This window comes from Cynocephalus volans, chromosome 13 (genome assembly GCF_027409185.1).
Source record: "Cynocephalus volans isolate mCynVol1 chromosome 13, mCynVol1.pri, whole genome shotgun sequence".
NCBI classification, from domain to species: domain Eukaryota; kingdom Metazoa; phylum Chordata; class Mammalia; order Dermoptera; family Cynocephalidae; genus Cynocephalus; species Cynocephalus volans.
The window spans coordinates 72,825,696-72,846,289 of NC_084472.1; the positions used below are offsets into that span (position 1 = coordinate 72,825,696).

At 37.8% G+C, this 20,594-nt stretch overlaps 1 protein-coding gene across 3 annotated transcripts in view; it reads left to right on the forward strand.

Annotated features, from left to right (window-relative positions):
- The window catches only part of ATP9B (ATPase phospholipid transporting 9B (putative)), a 271,433-nt gene that overhangs the window by 66,807 nt on the left and 184,032 nt on the right, over nucleotides 1-20,594 (forward strand). For 2 of the 3 annotated variants that reach the window (XM_063076518.1, XM_063076519.1), the window contains exon 6: nucleotides 11,605-11,663. The exons of the other annotated variant lie outside the window; for it this stretch is intronic. In XM_063076518.1, coding sequence (XP_062932588.1) covers nucleotides 11,605-11,663 — 59 coding nt within the window. The remainder of the gene's footprint in view (nucleotides 1-11,604; nucleotides 11,664-20,594) is intronic. 3 annotated transcript variants of the gene reach the window in all.

The window sequence follows — 20,594 nt, forward strand, 5'->3', positions numbered from 1 at the left end:
ACTTCAAATTGCAGTTATACCCCATGTCACCCACCCAACCTCTCCCCAATGACCCCCCCCCTTTCAATCCCAGAAACCCTAGGTCTGTTCTCTCCATCTACAAGTCCAACACACCACTGTGGTCTTTTTTTTCCCCTCCCTCCTTTCTCTCTTAGCTACCACTTATGAGTGAGGACATATGGTCTTTTTCCCTCTGTGCCTGGCTTATTTCACTTAACATAATTTTATCCAGGCTCATCCACGTTGCTGCAAATGGCAGAATTTCATTTTTTTTATGGCTGAGTAGTATTCTATTGTGTATGTACCACATTTTCCTTATCCAGTTGTCCATTGTTGGATATTTAGGTTGGTTCCATATCTTGGCTATTGTGAACAGAGCTATGATGAACATGGGAGTGCAGGTATCCCTTCAACATGATGATTTCCATTCCTTTGGGTATATACCTAGCAGTGGGATTGCTAGATCATATGGTAAGTTCTATCTGTAGTTGGTTGAGGAAACTCCATGCTATTTTCTGTCGTGGCTGTATTAATTTACAGTTCCACCAACGGTGTAGGAGCATTCCCTTCTCTCCACATGCTCACTAACATTTGTTATTCTCAATACTTTTAATAATAGCCATTCTAACTGGGGTGAGATGATATCTCAATGTGGTTTTGATTTGCATTTCCCTGACGATTAGTGATGTTGAGCATATTTTCAAGTATCTGTTGGCCATTTGTGTGTCTTCCTTCGAAAAATGTCTATTCAGCTCCTTTGCCCATTTTTAATTGGGTTATTTGTTTTTTTTCCTGTGTAGTTGTTTAAGTTGCTTGTGTATTCTGGATATTAATCCCTTGTCGGATGTATAGTTTGCAGATATTTTCTCCCATTCTGTAGGTTTTCTTTTCACTCTGTTGATTGTTTCCTTGCTGTGCAGAAGCTTTTTATTTTGATATAATCCCATTTATTTATTTTTTCTTTTGTTGTTTGTGCTTTGGGGGTCTTATTCATAAAATCTTCAATCAGTCCTATTTCTGAAGTGTTTCCCCTTTAGGAGTTTTGTAGTTTCAGGTCTTATATTTAAGTCATTAATCCATTTTGAGTTGATTTTAGTATGTGGTGAGAGATGCAGGTCTAGTTTCATTCTTCTGCATATGGATGTCCGGTTTTCCCAGCACCATTTATTGAAGGGCAGTTTTTTTCCCAATATATGTTCTTTTTTCCTTTTTCAAAGATCAGTTGGCCGTAGGTCTGTGGGTTGATTTCAGGATTCTCTATTCTGTTCCATTGGTCTGAGTGTCTATTTTTATGCCAGTAAATCCTCAACAAAATACTAGCAATCAGAATACAGCAACACATCAAAAAACTTATACACCACGATCAAGTGGGATTCATCCCAGGGAGACAAGGATGGGTCAACATATGCAAGTCAATAAATGTGATACACCACATCAACAAAATCAAGGACAAAAACCATGTGATTATCTCAATAGACACAGAAAAAGCATTTGACAAAATTCAGCATCCCTTCATGATAAAGTCTCTCAGCAAATTAGGTATAGAAGGGAAAGTATCTCTACACAATAAAAGCCATAAATGACAAACCCACCACCAGTATCATCAATAACAGGAACAAGACAAGGATGCCCATGATTGCCACTCCTATTTAACATAGTGTTAGAGGTGGTAGCCTGAGCAATCAGGTAAGAGAAAGAAATAAACGGCATTCAGATTGGAAAAGAGGAAGTCAAACTGACCCTGTTTGCAGATGATATATGATATACTGTATACAGAAAAATCTAAAGACTCTACTAAAAAACTTCTAGAGCTGATTAACAATTTTAGTAAGGTTGCGGGATACAAAATCAACACCCCAAAATCAATAGCACTTTTATTCTCCAATAACAAACTAGCAGAAAAAGAAATCAAGAGAGCAAGCCCATTTACAACAGTCACCAAAAAAATAAAATACCCAGGAATCAATTTAACCAAGAAGGTGAAATATCTCTCCAATGAGAACCACAAATCACTACTGAAAGAAATTAAAGAAGACACAAAAAGATGTAAGGACATTCTATGATCTTGAATTGGAAGAATCAACATTGTGAAAATGTCCATACCACCCAAAGTGATCTACAAATGCAATGTAATCCCCATCAAAATACCAATGATGTTCTTCACAGAAATAGAAAAAAACAATCCTAATATTCATGTGAAACAACAAAAGAACCCGAACAGCCAAAGCAATCCTGAGCAAAAAAAATAAAGCCGGAGGCATTACACTACGTGACCTCAAATTATTTAGTTGTTTATAATCAAACACTTTGATTCTGGAAGAAAATGCTGGATGAATATCCTCCACATCCATTTTCGTTTCCTTCAGCTATATCAATGGAAATAGACTGTGACTCTTTCAGTCCTACCTTCTCTCTCATGCACATGCACCCTCACTCTTCCTAACTGGTCCCCGGGGTTACTGGAGGAAGCTGGGTCCCATACCCTCAGCCCCCATGTTGTCATCAGCTGGCTCTTGAAATGACTGTCCAGGATGCTCTCCAGCTCCCTGGCTTTAGCTCCAGCTCCCACCATCTGCTCCATCCATCACTTTTCTTGCCTGAAGTGGGAAATAGTCTCCTCACTACTGACGCTGCTCCCATCTTTCCTATGCAGTAGCCACAAAAGTTCTTTTAAAAAGTTAGTCTGATTGCTTTTTTTTTTTTTCTTCTTTGCTGAAATACTTTGGTTCTTTTAGCAACCTTAGGATGAAGTCTCAAGTCCTGTGTGACTCAAAAGCTCCCTTGTTGTCCGGCCCTTGCCCTCTCGTCCAGCCTCTCGTGTGAATTCTAAAATTTTTCTTTCAGTTCCTTGAATATGCCTTGCTTTCTCCCTTTAGTGATTTTTCACGTAACAGTCACTGTCTCTGGCATGTTCTTGTCCTGTTCTGTACTCATTGGCCACTTCCTATTCAGAACTTGAGGTTTTATTAAAAGATTGCTTTATCGGGGAGGTATTCCTTGATTTCTTCAAATATTGCCCCCTCTCTTGTATGTCCCAGGACCTCCTGTACTTCTTTTGCCCCTGAACCCCACTTGTATGTCCCGGGACCTCCTGTTTTTCCCTTTGCCGTTGAAGGAACCCCACTTGTATGTCCCAGGACCTCCTGTGCTTCTCTTTGGTAACTGGCGTTACTCTGGTGATTACCTTTAATTATTGGACTCTCAGCTCTGGGAGGGTGAGTCCCTGTTTATACTGCTGTTTCTCCAGGAATAAGTAGGGTGATTGGCACCCAGTAAATTGAATGTTCAAATAAAGGAAGCATTTCTAGATCAAATAAGAAAGTTTTAAGCCTGGTATGTAGGGTTAGATAGCTGTCCGGTGAGACTGCACCAGTCTGCGTTTTCCGAAAACAAAGGTTAGAAATTTTCCTCATGCAGAGGATTTAACGAAGACTTTGACGTGTGTCCTCTCTTTAGTAACACCATATACTTTTCATTTGTATTTGTTAGTTGAAAAAATATTTAACGTTTGAGATACTTACTAGATTTTTCAAGCCATTGTGATTTCCTGCAGTTCTTTATCTGGTGAATGTAGTGAATGACTGTTGATACTTATTTCAGTGTTCTGCATATTGCTTTAGGCAAAAGATGTGTGCATTGGTGGGCTATAAAGTCTGTGTGGATAGCCTCTCTGGCAGCTTCTGGATTCTTTATTGGTAATTACACAGATGGTAAAGACTATTTTAGTTAGTGAGGTAATTTTAAAGGGGAAGTGGTTGGTAATATAATTTATCCAGTGAATAACATTTCAGTGTTTTATCTTTAAATGTTTCTTAACATGATGTAATATTTCATTATTTCAGTATTCTTTGTAAAGCTGTTTAGCTCATTTTTTACTGATGGAATTAAGAAAAGTAATTGATTATGTTTAATTTGAGCATCTTAAATTGTTTTGGTTATTGCTTACAAATGTTGGAGAGCAAAAATTTGGTACTTTCTGCAAGATGCTTTGTAAGTCTCCTCCCCTAGAGTTTAAGTCTTTCTTTTTTTCTTATTTCCCAGTCTGTCATTCATACAGTTAACTTGTCAATGTATTTTATTTCACTCTGCGTTACCTATGCTTACTAGAATGTAAGTTTCATCAGGGGAGAGGCTTTGTCAACTTTGTTCTCACTTTTATCCCAGCACATGTTAGGGAAGAGGAGCTGCATGCTCTGAGTAAATACTGACTTTCCCAGACTTCCTGGGCTTTGTCCACAGTGGCCAAGCATTAACCTGTGTCCAGACCACCCTCAGCATGGGTAAGATGGGTCCAAAGACTCGGAATACAACCTGGCTCCCTGAACCCCTTAGTAGCTCTGTCTGATCACAGTACTGGCTTGGTGTGTGGCAGGACTGATCTCATGATGACTTGTATCTTTATGTTGGCCACTTAATGTGGAAAGCCCAGACTGCAAAGTCATCCTTCAGATTCTGCGTTGTAATCACCACGATATGTTGTACATCTTTGTTCTCACCCTTCCCCTTTTTCACTGTGCCTCAGAATTAGTTTCCATTATCACCTGAACCCTTTCTATGTACAGGCTCCTCTCTGAATGTGCCTTCTTGGTTTCCCTGAAATGTGGCTCTTTTCTGGGGTCTGTGGCCCCCACGGCCTCTTCAGTGGTAACTGTCTTTGCTCCTGTAGACTTGCTACCGCTTGACCTGCAGGTGGCCCCTTCTGTCTTTTTGGCTTATTCTCTTTCACATGTGGATCCAGCTGTTTTCAACCCCTGGTTCATTGAGCTTACTCCTTTTTACTGTTGCTTGCCCCTTTGATGAAGTCCAGTTTATCAGTTTTTTTCTTTTATGATTGTGGTTCTAAAGAATTCTTTGCCTCACTCACGTTCACAAAGATTTTCTGCTATATTTGTCCTGTGGTTTTTCTTCTAGAAGTTCTTTCGTTTTAGTACTTACATTTATGATTGTCCATTTTTAGCAAACTTTTATATCACTGCAAAATGTTGGTATATGTTCTTTCATTGCATATGGACATTTAATTTTTCTTAGGATCATTTTTTGAAAAAGTGATCCTTTTCCTAATGCCTCACCTTTTACTTCTTTCATGTGTGGATTTATGTCTTGTCTCTCTTTGCACTCCATTGATCTGTTTGTCCATCTTTATGTAACATCATGCTCATTTGGTTACTGTTGCTTTATAATAATTTTTGAAACCAGGTAATGTTAGCCTTTCAAGTTTGTTCTTTCTGTTGGGAGTTGTTCTGACTAGTCTGTGTCCTTGATGTGTTCATATGACTTTTAGAATCATCTTGTCAATTTCTGCCCGATAGAATTCTGGGATTTCGACTGGGATTGTACTGAGTCTATAGATCAATTTGGGAGGGAATAGACATCTTAATAATATTTAATCTTTTGACCTATGAGCGAGATCTCTCTCTCTCTCTATTTAGGTCTTTTAAAATTTCTCTTAGCAATATTTTGTTGTTTTCAGGAACAGTTGTCTTTTATGTCTGCTTTAAAGATTTTCTTTTTGTCAGTGGTTTTGAGCAGTTTGGTATGATGTGCCTTGGTGTAATTTTCTTCATGTTTCTTATGCTTGGGGTTCATTTAGCTTCTTGAGTTTGTGGGTTATAATTTTCATTAAATATGGAAAATTTTTAGCTTTTATTTCTTCAAGTATGTTTTCCCCCCTCTCCCCTTTCAAGGATTCCAACTATATTAGAAAACCGTTGCTTTTTGTACTTAGAGGTTGTCACGTGGCTGACTGATATTTCTTTGAAGTTCTTCTGTGTTTTATTTTGCATGGTTCTGTTGCTGTGTGTTCAGATTCCCTATTCTTTTCTACCACAGCATCTGTTCTACTGTTAATACTATTTGTTGTATGTTTTCATCTCAAGCATTGTAGTTTTATGTCTGAAAGGTTGATTTGGATCTTTTTAAAATTCTCTATGTCTCTAAATTTTTGAGCATATGGAATAGAGCTTTGACAGCTGTTTTCATGTCCTTGTCTACTGATTGTAACATTGTGTCAGTTTTGGGTCAGTTTTGATTGAATGGTTATTCTCCTCATATGGGCCATGTATTTTTACTTCTTTGCATGCCCAGTAATTTTCTGTTGGATATCAGACATTTTGAATTTTACCTTTTTGGGTGGTGGATATCTTTATATTCCTATAGATATTCCTGAGAATTTTTCTGGAAGACTAAGTTACTTGGATAGGGTCTTGTCCTTTCAGATCTTCTTGCTTTTTCGAATCATTAGATCTGAAGCATGCTCATCTAGGGCTAATTATTCCCCAGTGTGAGGTCAGACTTGCCTGAGTGTTCTACTTGTGTCCTGTGGATTATGATTTTTTCCAGTCTGGCTGGAGTGGGCATTTCGTGACCACTGACATATTCTCTGTAATCCTCTCTTATTGAAAGTCTGCTCTCCCACTGCCCTCCTCTCTGGATACTTGCTTTTTCTCAAACATCCAGGTGTTTTCTTTTTAGGACTTTTTATTGGTTTTTCCCTGGGCCTAGATGCCATGTCTTAGGTTCATCCTTATGGCCTCCCCTGCTCCTCCCTCAAGTCCCGGCTCAACTGCCTCCTTTTCTGAGTCCTAACCCTGTCTGTAGTGATCAGTCCCCATGTCCACCCCTCCACCAGCTCCCTGGATCCCCATGCTCTGCACTGATTATTATTTTCTTGCTGTAGCACTTATCACCTTTCAACATGACATGCATGTAGTCTTTGTCACTAGTAGAACACAAGTGCCTAGAACAGTGACTAGAACATAGTAGGTATTGACTAAATGGTTTAAGTCATATCTTCAGATTTTTTTAGGTTTGCCATACTTCTTTATGGAAGTATGTTCTCAGGGCCTTAATATATTTTAGGATTTAGTCAATTTGGATTTGCTTCTCTGGATTATTTTACAAACTGGAATAGAGGTGATCTACATGATAAGACAAATTGTAACTTTCTGTGAAAGTAGAATTTTCACCAGTATTATTTTCCTATTGATTAGGTAAGAACTTTTAGAATTAATTAGCTGGAAGAGACCTTAGGAATTCTTTCCAACTCACTTATTTAGTGAAAAAGCGAGCTAGTTTCATGAAATTCTTTTTCGGGAAGGTTATATGAAATATATGGATGTTGTAGCTTGGAATGTAAAACAATTTGCTTAAGTGATACACTATTAACAAGAGAAGAGTCTGAACTGGACCTGAGTGTTTTTGGTTTATATTTTAGAGCACTTTAACGACAGAGTAGAGGAAACAGTGTGTTCACCACCCGTTTCTTCATCTGATGTTTGTTTTGTGCCTGTCATGTCTCCTTTACTTGCTGGAACTTTGCAGAGAGGCACATGCACATGAGCAATTGGGCAAAATCTTAGAGAACTAAATCTTGTTTACTTTGATCAGCATATTTATTTAATTTAAATGTAAGGTGGTAAATCATCTTATTAACCTAGGGGTGGAGAATACAGACAGTACTGTGTTTTCTTCTAGAAGTCTTATTGCTTTAGGATTTACATTTAGATAAATCCATCTGATTTAATTCCTGTGAGATGGAGTTGAGGTTCCCAGCACCGTTGGTGGAACTTTCTGGTCTCCATCGCATCTCTTCGGTCTCCTGGTGGGATGTCAGCTGACTGCAGGGTGTGGGTCTGTTCTCTGTTGATGTGTTTGACTGTTTTTTCACCAGTGCCACACTTGCTTGATTGTTTAGAACTTTATAGTAAGTCTTTAAGTTCTGCTGCTTTATTTTTCTTTTTGAAGATTGTTTTGGTTATTTTAGTTCTATGTAAATGTTTGAATCAACTTGTCAGTTTCCACAAAAAGTCCTGTTTGAGTGTTTTATAGTTTTCTATATAGAAGACTTCCATGTCTTTTGTCACATTCATCCCTCAGTATTTTGTTTTTGGATGTTATTGTAACTGGTGGTGTTTTTTAATTACATTTTCCAGTTCATTGTTAATATAAAGAAATGCAGTTGAGTTTTACATTTTATCCTTCTAAATTTCAAAATAATCTTTTTTGTTCTAGTAGCTTTTTTGTAGATTTTTAGAATTTTCCACATAGATTAGATTTTGTCATCTGTAAATAAATTTGATGCTAATTCATGCGTCCTTGCCATGGTGAGGCCCTTCAGTGCAATGTTGTTGAGAGGAGCAGACAGTGGGATCCTTGCTGGCTCTCACAGGTAACCCCTGCCCAGGTAGATGGAAGATCCGAAGGATCTGCTCACTTGTTAAATGTCATAAAAGTGTATTTAGGTTATGCTATGAGCCTATTGTAGGATCTGAAATTTCTAGACCCTCTGACATTTGAATAGTTATAGCATCTTAAGCACATTATTTAGAGGCATGTGTAAAATACTGCTGGTGTTTATATGAGTTACTAAAAGTTCCACAGAGGTTATGTTTACTGTGCAGTTAAGGAGGTCTGGGAAGGAAGGGATTTCAGTCAGAAGGATCAGGTGCAGGGAGCTTGTAAGAACAAGCTGGGGCATCCTACCACTGCAGGGCAGGGTGCTGGGTAGGGATGGAGCAGAGGCAAAGGGCAAGGCAGACGCAGGTGAAGCCCGAAGTGAGTTTGGGGTCACTTGTGAAGAGCTTGCGTGTAATGATGCAGATTTGAATTATCTCCTAAGTAATTATCAAAAAATGGAGGTTTTTAGGTGGGGAATAAACATAACCCTTAGTTTTTTCAACTAGTTCATTTGGAATTTGGATTGAATTAGGGAAATGATAATAATGGAGACCATTTAGTATTATATTTTCTTTACACAGGCAAAATATAATGAGTAGTAGTGAGGTTGGTGGGCAAGGTGTATGTTTAAGAGGCATTGGAATAAAAACAAGCTATTCTTGGGCCGAGCCCGTGGCGCACTCGGTAGAGTGCAGCGCTGGGGGCGCTGCGACGCTCCCACCGCGGGTTCGGATCCTATATAGAAATGACCGGTGCGCTCACTGGCTGAGTGCCGGTCACGAAAAAGACAAAAAAAAAAAAAAAAACAAGCTATTCTTTGAGTTACTTTTTCGTTTTTCTTCAAAGGAGCCCCCAAAGGATGGTTCATGGGAACAAGTCAGATGAGTGCTGTCCTTCAGGGAGGCAAGTCCTATGTATGCTTCCTGCTGTTGAAACATAGTGGTGGGGGATTGGTTGCTAGAAGAAGATTTGAATGGAAAGATTTAATTGAAATAGTTTAGAGAGAGGAAAGTACTGTTGTTACATTACTTGGTAATAATCATTGTTAACTATCTCATTAAAAAGTAAAAGGCCAATAATGTGTGACTTCCTGAGTGTGTGTATACCTGACAGTAAATTGAACAGGATATTTTTAAGAAAAAGATATAATCAGATTTAAATACTAGCATTTATGAAGTTTCTTTCCTACCATATTTAGAGCTTCCTTCTGTCAAGTGCAGCTCTGAAATTATTAAATTTTGAGCACCCATTTTATAAACACATTGTGGTGTTGATGACTCTGTGGGTTTGTGAGGGCATGTGGCAGCTGTGTGTTTTATATGTGCTGTGATATGTAAAGGTGAAAGATTTTCTGTTGTTGCCAGTCTCTCCCGTCTCTGATATTAGTATGTTTCTGGGATCAGCTGTCAGCTCAGTTAACAAAGCGTTGGCCATAGATCCAACCCACATCTAGGCCTGGGCTGCAGCAGTGAGGCACAGGAGGGCACTGGGTGCCTGGGACTCACTGGCCTTCCTCCCCTCCCTCCAGTCTTCGCTGTCCAGTGCTGTAAATGTTCTTTGGCAAGAGGCCAGAAAAGAAGTTATCCAAGAAACCAGGACCCATTAAACAATTTGACCAGTTCTTCAAAATTTAGAACTGTGTGGTTTGAGCAGATTTGTGAGGTAGATGGTCATGTCGTTTTGTCACTATACTGTGTTTATTAGCCTTCCAATATTTTGTTGATAGTGTACTATTATTAACATTATGAGAACTTTTGACACTGTATTTGACCATAAACTTTTTTCCTTACGTATGTAATCGCAAGTAAGTTCCATAGTTCTATAAAGTTCTGTTAAATATAGTTATGTCTGTTACCATGTGACAATAGTAAACCTCTCTCAGAAATTTGAGATCTTGTCGGTTAAGGAATCAAAACATAGAGAATGTTCTCTATGTTTCAATACATTTAAAAATTATTTACTGCATTTATTACATCTTATGACTACTGGTGTATCTGTTTCTCTCGTTTTTAAATGTGTTTATTGTAGAGAATGTGAAAAAGCAGAAGGAAAGAAAAGTGGGTTGGATAGCGAGAGAGAAAGCGGAGTTAAGAGATGAAGCAGGAGTTCTGGGGCAGCCTGAGAGCAGTGGGGTTTCTTTTCTGTCTGGTGTTAGCTGTAGAAAGCATCACAGTGGGAGGAGAGACTGAAGCTTGAACTGACCAAACTTGTGATAATTAAAATACACATTCTTTTGTAAGTCTGTTTTCTGGCTATATGTAGGCATAAACTTATTGATTATAAATGTATGTTAAGATTTGTTTCACACGTAATTGAAAAGTAGTTCCAGCCCTTATGGGCTTGTGTAATTGAACAACATGGAAAAAAATATGACAGCAAAAATACAACGTGATTTGGGGATAACTTTTGATACCCTTAATACAAATTTTTAGGAACACTGTGAAAATACTGAGACTCAGCTGCTTTGGGAGGTATTTGGGAAATAAAGTTTTATAATCAGTTGGCTATGGGTCTAAAAGTCAACATAATGACTGGCAGTTTTGGTTTTTGATAAAGTAATATGAATCTACCTCTGGTTCTGTTAGCTCTCAGAATGAACTGAATGTTAAAGAAATGAGCATTTTTCCATGTTAGAAATAAGTTATAAAAATGTAAAAATGGTGGGGGAATGAATTTGCCTGAGTTTTGTTCCTTCTTAAGGATGACATCTTAAATTGTCTATGTAACATTTATCTACTCTATACTGTATTATCTATTATATTTTGTAGATACTCAAGTAGATATTAAACTTTATAGATGACTATTTTACATTAGATATTATATAGATAATTTAAGAATTTACTCAGTATATTACATAGAAGAATCGCTTTTACTAATAAAGCTTTATATGTCAGTGTTTAGTCCTGTCCTGTGTTAATAAAGCTACTAGTAGCAGGTGATTTTATATATAATTTGCTTTATTTCTTTTTCCTGTCAGTTACATGCATATCAGTGACATTTATGATATTAACGTAAGAATTTTTTTACATCTTCATGTTATCAAGTTTCAGTCACCAATTTATTTTATGTAGTGCTATTTATGATTATTGGTAACTTGACTGAAAACTGAAACAATGGCCAAATGTGGGATGAACTTCCAGTGGAATCCCTTTTCATCACTGCCAGTAAGTTCTTGCCCGGTTTTTCTTATTGGGCGATAGCTAATTACTTGTGTTTGGTAGTTTGCTAAGAGAAGTTAATTTACTAAGAGGAGTGACTGTGTGCATCTGAAATTTATTTTGCAAGTATAAGCGTAGAGAAATTTCTGAAGTGTTTTTGTGGTTTTTTTGGCCCAAAAGTTATTTCTAACGTAATTACTTATCAATTGAAAGTTGATCTCTGGTGTGCTATTGTTTCCTTGAGTTGATTATACTTCTTCTTTTTTTTAAGGTAAAGTGCAAGTTAAGAGTTCAGACATACAAGTTGGAGACCTCATCATAGTGGAAAAGGTTGATGCATTTTTAATATATTTTAGACCTGATTGCAAGTAACTTTTGAATCTGAAGGAAATTGTTTGAGATATGTAATTTAATCCTAATGTTCTTGTGTAAGATTTGATGTATATGAAAAAAAAATCTAGATTTTTGTATATTCTGTCTGTTTAGCTGAAGCATATTTCAATAATTGTAGGTAAAGTCATATTTGTCTGAAATAAGACATGTCTTAACTGCTGAGTGTTGCGTTGTGAGAATTATTTTATTTGATCACAGAATTGTATTAGAACCTAAAATTCTAGGTACAGATAGTTGTATTATTCTTACTTATTGGATATAATTCTCATGGTTTATAAATTTATAGAGAGAAAGGTGAATGCAGATAAACGTGCATTAGGAAGGAAAGGCTTTAGGTCTAGGTAGGAAGAAGCCACAGTAAAGAACAGCAGAGGTCAGAGGTGGAAGTGAAGTGTCAGGTCTCCTGATGGTCTGGAGCGGGGCTGAATGGGCAGTCTGTGTGGGAGGGGGTGTTCTTTCTAGAGTGCTCTCCTCTGCTTCCTTCCGTGGCTGTGTGGGTTCTGTGCCCAGTATACGTGTCCTCTTTGTGCACGGATGTCAGTGCTGTTGACTTTCTTTTCTAGGAGCCACCTTACATGGCTGGGTGCATGCAGCTGGGTCTTCTGGCTGTGGTTCCTCACAAGGCTGCAGTCCAGGCCCTTGCTCTCAGGCTCCCCAGGGGGTAGGCTGAGGCCAGGCGCACTCGTGGCATTGTTGGCAGAACATGGTGCCTCGTTGGTTTTGGGGCCTCAGTTCTGCTTGCTCTTGCCCACAGCTTCCCTTGTTCTTGGCCACGTGGGCCTCTCCTCAGGGAGCTCCCACCTGGCCACAGGGGAGAAAGCACCAGAGTGGCAGCCCAGGAGTGTCTTTGTGACCTCATCATCGTCTTTTCCCTTTTGACTGTTAAGAGGCTGTATGGCCTTTGTTGTGGAGTTGAAAACTACGGTAGAATCTGTCTTTGTGATCAAATGATTACTCTTTGGCCTTTTCATGCAGTCGTCTCTGACTTCCTTCTTCATGTTCCCATTTTGCCCAGGGGTTCCTGCCTCTGTGTTGGGTTGGATGTTGCGATGTACTTGCTGTCTGACTCTCTTCTAGTCTTCCCTTCTGTGCTGCACAGCACTGAAGTCCTCTGTGGCCGTGTGCTGAGCAGCCCATGCAGTCAGATGTAGAAGATGTAAATCTGGATCTCCTTGTCTTGGCATTCCCCAGCCTCCTCTCCATCCTCACAGATATGTTCTCAGGAAGAAAGAGATCAACTGAGGCAGGGGCCTCTGGGGACAGCCAGGACATGATTTTACCTTCACGTGATCATTGCGTGTCTTTTTTTTGTTTCTTGTTTCTGTGTTTTTATGGACAGCATGGTGGGTGACACCCCAGGTTTAGACAGCTGTGGTATGTGAGCATGTGTGTGGAGGGAGGGCACCTTACCCTAAAATTAAAGCACATACCCTAAAAAAGATTTGGTAGGAGAACTAGAGGAATTTTTAAATGTTTTAATTAACCTTTGGAGAATGTTGCTCCATGCTAAGGGGTAGTACCCCTTAACTGATTCAATTTCTTATATTGACAATTTTCTATTCATTTTTTATATAAATTTTTCTTTACATATTTTACTTACCTAAAACTGAATATTCAGAAATTTGAGACATAATTTCCAATAATTACTATGAAATAGTAAATTTTTAGTAGTAGAGTTATGACAGTTCTTAAACCAGTTTTGTTGTTTTTATGGTCATAAGTTTTGTCTTCCTGTGGCTCACTTGGGGGAGAGTGTGGTGCTGATAACACCAAGGCCACAAGTTTGGAACCCTATATAGGGATGGCCGGTTACCTCAATTGGGAGAGCGTGGTGCTGACACCACCAAATCAAGGGTTAAGATCCCCTTACTGGTCATCTTTTAAAAAAAAAAAATTTTTTTTTTTTGTCTTGCCGATTGACATGACCCTCATAAGGAAGCAGCAAAGATTTGGCAGCAAGTGGTGTTGTCCTTTTACATTTATTTAAGAATTCTGGCAGTGCTTATCACTAACCAGAATAGTTATTTCTCTTTTATTTGGCTTTATTTCTATTTTGAAATTTATGTTTGGATATTTCCATGGTGGACTTTATGTTGTAGCATGGTTCTTCTAATATGAAATTAAAATGAATATACTAATATTCATTTTATGGATATTTTATGGATATTCATTTTATGGATATGCTAATCACCTGTGGACCAGTGTTCTAGAAGTTGGTGGTTGGAAAACATAAGGAGAGCATCAGCTTGGGGGAAAGTGGAAAGAGGAGAAAGTGGGTTTTATGCTAGATGAACCAGCAATTGAACTCCTACTTCTCCAGCTTCAGACCCAACCTAGGAGAAGCACCTCTTTGACAGGTACTTGGAAATTGGTTGGCTGGAGCTGCCAGATGCAAACTCCTGTCCCTGGTGAAGTGGTCAGCGAGGCGGAATAGGATGGCTGCCCACGTGCAGCGCTCTGCAGTGTATCCCGGGAATGGCGTGCCATCTGCCCTTCAGTTGCTAGACTCAAGTTGGGAAATAATATACCATATAAAGGGCCGAGTCCGTGGCACACTCGGGAGAGTGCGGCGCTGGGAGCGCTGCGACGCTCTGCCGCGGGTTCGGATCCTATATAGAAATGGCCGGTGCACTCACTGGCTGAGTGCCGGTCACGAAAAAGACAAAAAAAAATAAAATAAAATAAAAAAATAATATACCATATAAAAATTACCAAATGGTTAAAAATTATTCACTAGTAACTGGGCACATGACTGAACCTGGTTGGAAGGACAGAGACAGTGGCTGTTCTTCAGCAGCATGAGAGGATGCTACCTGAACGCTGTATCTTCCTGGCTCACGTCCCTGCTGCTGGCTGTCCTTACAGTTTCTTCTCTAGAGGTCAGTCAACATGGCCTTGTAAAGATGCTAATTGATGACAGAGGTGGCATTGTGTCTGAGTGAGGAATGTCTGGACCCATTGCTGCTAGGAGCATTTATCTTTCATATGGAAAAGAAGAGTGGGATCCATATCTGTTCAATTTGCACAAAACTCATTTCCACCTAAGGATAAAATTGTAAAATTTAAAACTTTTAGAAGAAAATGTCAGAGATGTATCTTTATAAACTTGATGAAGGGCAGCATTTTTTAACCATGAGGGTTACAAAGGACATAATGATTACAAACCATGAAGGAAAAGATAAATATATTTGACTATATCAAAATAAAAACTTCTTTACATTAAGAGACAATCTCAGATTAAAAGAATATACTAGAAATACATGTAACTGACAGATGATTAGTATCTGTAAGAGAAAATACATAGGAAACTTCTGTAAGTCATTAAGAAAAATTGGCAAAAGATATGAACAGGCATATCATAGAAGAGGAAATCTTGAATGGCTAATACACTTGTGAAGAGAAGCTTAGCCTAATTAGTAGTCGGGAAAATACAAATTAAAATTAATGAGGTACTATTTCAATCCAACAGGTTGTCAGAAATTTAAAAGTTATGCCAAGTTTATTTGTAATATGGAGCCATGGGAGATCCTGCTCTCCGTGTGGGGTGGGAGAGCAGGTGGATGGCTCCTGTAGAGTTGGCATGTGGAGATACCCCCCAGATTCTGCAGTCTGCCCCAGGGGGAGGCATGGCAGACTGCCACCCACAGTCTAAACCTGCCCCACAGCCTTTTTTGTGTAGCCCATGAGCTAAGAATGACATCTGATTTTTTAAGAGGTTGTTAAGTGAACAAGAATCTTACAGAGACTGTCTGGCTTGCAAAGCCTAAAATATTACAGAAAAGCTTATTGCTCCCATTCTAGAGAAAGTCTGTATATCGCACAAGGGGACAGGTGCAAGATCATCACAGCATTGTTTGTAATAGTGAACAGTTAGAAATAATCCAAATTTTCATCAACAGGGAATTATTAAGTTATTAAAAAAATTTTTACATTGGATACTAAATAGTAACTGAAACAAACTGCGCCATATTTCTCAATGTGTAAGAATCTGAAAAACTTAAAATTCAGTGAAAAGAGTTGGTTAGTTGCAGGAGGATGTTTATGATATAATAGCATTTATATGAATTTTCAAGGGTGCAAACAATATTGCATAAATGCACTGTCACATATTATTGTAGTGAGAATTATGTGTATAATAAAACTGAAGAAATCGCAGGGAATGATAAACACAAGATCTGGGTCCCTCTGGGGTGGGTGGGAAGGAGAACCTGATGAGGGGATGGGCAGAGGCCTCTGCTTGTGGGGCTGTCTGTCATAAGCTGTATGTCTGGTATATCGGTGGTTATATTATTTTGAATACCTTTTGTTGCATTTTAAATATGGCATAATAAATTTAAAAGGGGAGGAAGTTATTTCAAGTAAAGGAAGTAGTGGAGAGGGTTGGTGGCTCATGCAGGGAATTCTAAGCTGTTTTGTGTGTCAAGGGCAGAATTGATATTTTTGAAGACGGATTAGGTTAATTGAAGCGTTTTCCATATCATGCTAGAAATATGGAAGAGCCTGAGAGCCTATGTTAAAAATTTTATCATCTTCCTGATTTGATAAGTCTATTTAAGAATTTAAGCAAGGGAGTGAGGTTTTACTTTTTGTTTTTTAAACTCAGTACCTGACACAGTGCAGGCTCTCAAATACTGAATAAATGAATACTCTTAGTCATGAAGTCTACTTCTTTACATATATGTTTTTTAAGTTTATATATATATTTCATTTTGCTTTGATACTGGTTTTCAGCAACAGAATTATTCTTAGATCCAGTTTCTTTAGGTTAATTAACTTTTATATGCATCTCAGATAGAAAACCATGAGTTCCAATTTTCCTAATTTAGGCCCAATATTAAGGACTTCACTTTTTAAAGAAGCCATTTGCAAGAGTTTCTTGTTTTCCATTTTTTCCGAAGAAGTGATCTTTTGTTGAAAGATAAGCATTATGTGGTAGTAGCCATGTAAATAGATACTTGCGTGATACTACAGTGTTTTGGATTATCCTAGAGCTTCATATAAATGAGATAAGGGCTCTCAAACTATTTGTTTAAATAAAGATCCACTCAGAGTCAAGGTTCTATTACACCTTCATGCATGTAGGCAAAAGAAAGAAGTGCCCAAGACTGTTGCCTGGCTCAACAGGGATACTGTAGAAATATCTGCATTTGGGGATAAACATGTCAGTTTAAATGTTATTACTTGAGCAACATATCAAGCAAGGTAACTGTTTAGAACTAGAGACTTCTAGAAGTTGCAGGTTAAGTTGTACAGATCATAGCTCCAATCTCTGAAGTCCATGTGTTTGATAAGCTCCTTGGGACAGAATTGGAACAGGACTAAAGTGGACTCTGTCATGAATCCTCCTTCACTGCTTGATCGGAACTCGCTCCAGGAAGAAGAGAAGGTCAGCTTTTCCTGTAGCTGGGGAGAAAGAGTCTTTTCTTTATCTTGTTTTTCTGGGGTAATGCAATTTGATAAGTAAATATTACAATGTATGTTGTAATAACTAGAACCAACATTACAAAAAATATGTAAAGAGATAACTCTGAGATGCTATAAATAAACTAAGAAGGAATCCTAAAAAGTGTTCAGGTAACATACAAGAAGGAAGAAATTAGAAACAGGAATGAGTATCAGAGAAAACCAACTGTCAACAAATAATATAATGCAGACCTACATTCTAACACACAGATAATTATGTTTATTGTAAATGGTCTGCATGCACCCATCAAGAGACAGGCTGAGTGGAAATGAGACCGAAATCTGTGCCGTTCACAAGAATTTTGTCACCTCAAATTCAGTGACATAGGTAGGATCAAAGTAAAAGGATGGAAACAGATATACTGGGTAAAATTAACCAAACAAAAGCAGGAGGAGCTATATTAATGTCCAAAGAAGTATACTTCAGAATGAAGAAAAATTACTAGAGACGGAGGGATATTATGTAAGGATATATTATCAGTCCATTAAGACTACATAATGATCCTAAATTTGTACTCAACAACAACAGATCCATGAAATACATGAATCAAAAACTGTTGGAGCTGAAGTAAGTAGACAGATGTGCAGTGATAGATGGGGACTTTAACACCACGTTCTTGGCATCAGGTATAAGTGATAGAAACTCAGTGGTGATATACAGGATCTGCACAGAATCAACCAGCAAGATCTGATTGACAGACATAGACTACCATACCTATCAGTAGGAGAGTACACATTTATTTCAGGTGTCCGTAGAACATTCACCAAGATAAAGCATAATCTGCACCATAAAATAAACATCAACAAGTTGAAAAGAATTGAAATCGTAGAGTGTATTCTCTCACCATTGTAGAATCAAGTTAGAAATTAATAACAGGACAGAAAGACAACAGGAAAACTCTAAAACACATGAAAAGTAAACAGCCCGCTTTGAATTAAATTATGGGGTAAGTAGTAAGTTTTAAGGAAACAAAAAGTACCTATAACTGACTGAAAATGAAAGTACAACATTCCAAAACATGTGGGATGCATTAAAGGCAGTGCTGAGAGGGACTGTTGTTGCACTGAATTCCCACAATAGAAACAAGGAAAGGTCTCGAGTAGGTCATTTAAAAACTAGAAGGAAAAGAGCAGAACTAAACCAAGGCAAGCAGAAGGGAGGACATAATAAAGTAAGAGTAGAAGTCAGTGAAATTGAAAACAAGAAGGCAAGATAGAAAATCAGTGAAAGTAAAAGCTGGTTCTTCTAGATAAATTAATAATAATGATAAACCTCTAGCAAGACTGATCAGAATAAAAAGTGATGTCACAAGTCACTAATATCAGTAATGAAATGGGGCTTTCTTTATAAAACCTGCAGTCATTAAAAGGATAATTATGGAATACTGCAAACAATGTTATACTCATAAATACACTCATAATAGATGAAGTGAACTAATTCTTCTGAAACCTCAAACTAAATCAAAATGAAATAGACAATGAATAATCCTATAACCAGTAAAGAGGTTGGATTAGTAATTTAAAAGCTGAGAAGGAAATATCCTGGTCTGGATGATTTCATCAGAGAATTTCTTGAAACCTTTAAAGAAGACTTAGCATCGATTTTACAAAATAGTTTCCAAGAAATAATTGAGGGTGGAATACTACCCACTTTTTTAATTTTATTTTTTATTTTATTTCCTGATGGCTGGCTGGTACAGGGATCTGAACCCTTGACCTTGGTGTTATAACACTGTGCTCTGCTCTGACGAACTGGGATAATGGGCTAGCCAACCCTCCCCCTTTTTTTAAATGTGTTTTCTTGCCTTTTTTATTTTATTTTATTTTTTTGCAGTTGGCCAATGCTGGAATCTGCACCCTTGATCTTGGTGTGTTTCAATACCACATTCTAACCAACTGAGCTAGCTGGCCACTTGCTAACTCAATTTATGAGGCCAGTATTATCTTTATACCAACATCAGAAGAAAGGTAGTGCAACAAGAACACTGCAGACCAATGTCCCTCGTGAATACAACACAAAAATCTTTAAGAAGATACTTCTAAAAGTTTGTGTTATCTTTTAATATTTCTAAAGGTTTGTATTGTCTTTTAATTCCGTTTTTCTATAAACTTTTTGAAGTACCCTCGTATTTACAAACTGACATCAGCACCACATAAAGAGAATTTGTACATCACGACTGAGTGGAATTTGCTCCAGTTATATAACTCTACTTCAGCATTCTAAAATCAACCAATGTCATTTACCCTATCAGCAGACTAAAGAAAAATCATATGTTCATGTCTATTGATGCAGGAAAATCATTAGACTAAATCCAAGTCCCGTTAATGATAAAAACTCTCAGCAAGTTAGATTGAAGGGGAATAACCTTACCTTGCTAAAAAAGCATCTAGAAAAGCCTACAGCTGACGTCATCCCTAATGGTGTAAGACTGAAGGCCTCTCTGTCAGACTGGAGACAAGACAAGGATGTTTGGTCTGACGATTCTTATTCAGCTGGCAGTTCTAGTTTCTGAATGAGACAAGAAAAGGAAATAAATGACATACAAATTGGGAAAGAAGAAATAAAAATGTCCTGATTTGCAGATGACATGATTCTGTATGTAGAAAATCCCAAGGGATGTATAAACTTCGTCCAGCTAGCAAGGTGGCAAGTTGTAAGATCAACATGAAAACGCTACCCTCATCTCTTATTAGATCAACACAAAAATACTAACCTTGTTTCTGTATAACAATTCACGTGTGGAAACGGAAATCAAAAATACAGTTCTCTTACAGTCATCCCTATAAAAATGAAATCTTAGGTGTACTGAAAATTACAATGTGTTGATAAGAGTAACCAAAGAATACCTAAAAAGTGGACACACTGTGTTCTTGGATTGGAACATTCACATTCCACAATTTTCTGAAAATTGATCCGTAGGTTTAATACAGTTCCCATCAAAGTTCCGGTGAGTTTCTTTTGACAGTGATAATCTTATTCTAAAACTAATTTGGAAAGGCACAGGTCCTAGAATAGCTAAAACAATTTGACAAGAGAATAAAGTGGGAGGAATCACTCTTTTTGATGTCAGAACATATTACAAAGCTACCTTAATCAACATTATGTGGAAGAAGGATAGAAACAAAGATGAAGGAAACATTGTAGAGAACCCTGAAATAGATCCACCAGGGTGCAAAAGCAATTCATGGAGAAATTCATTTGCTTTTCAGCAAATGGGGCTGAAGCAACCACAGGCAAAAACATGATCATGGACTTAAAGTAGAACTGCTTAAAACTTATGTTAAGTTATGGTAAGCAAGACATACTTGTAAAACTGTTAAAACTTTTGGGAGAAAATATTCAGAATCTAGAGTAGGAACATAGTTCTCAGATTTGACACCAAAAGGACAATTCATTAAAAAAAA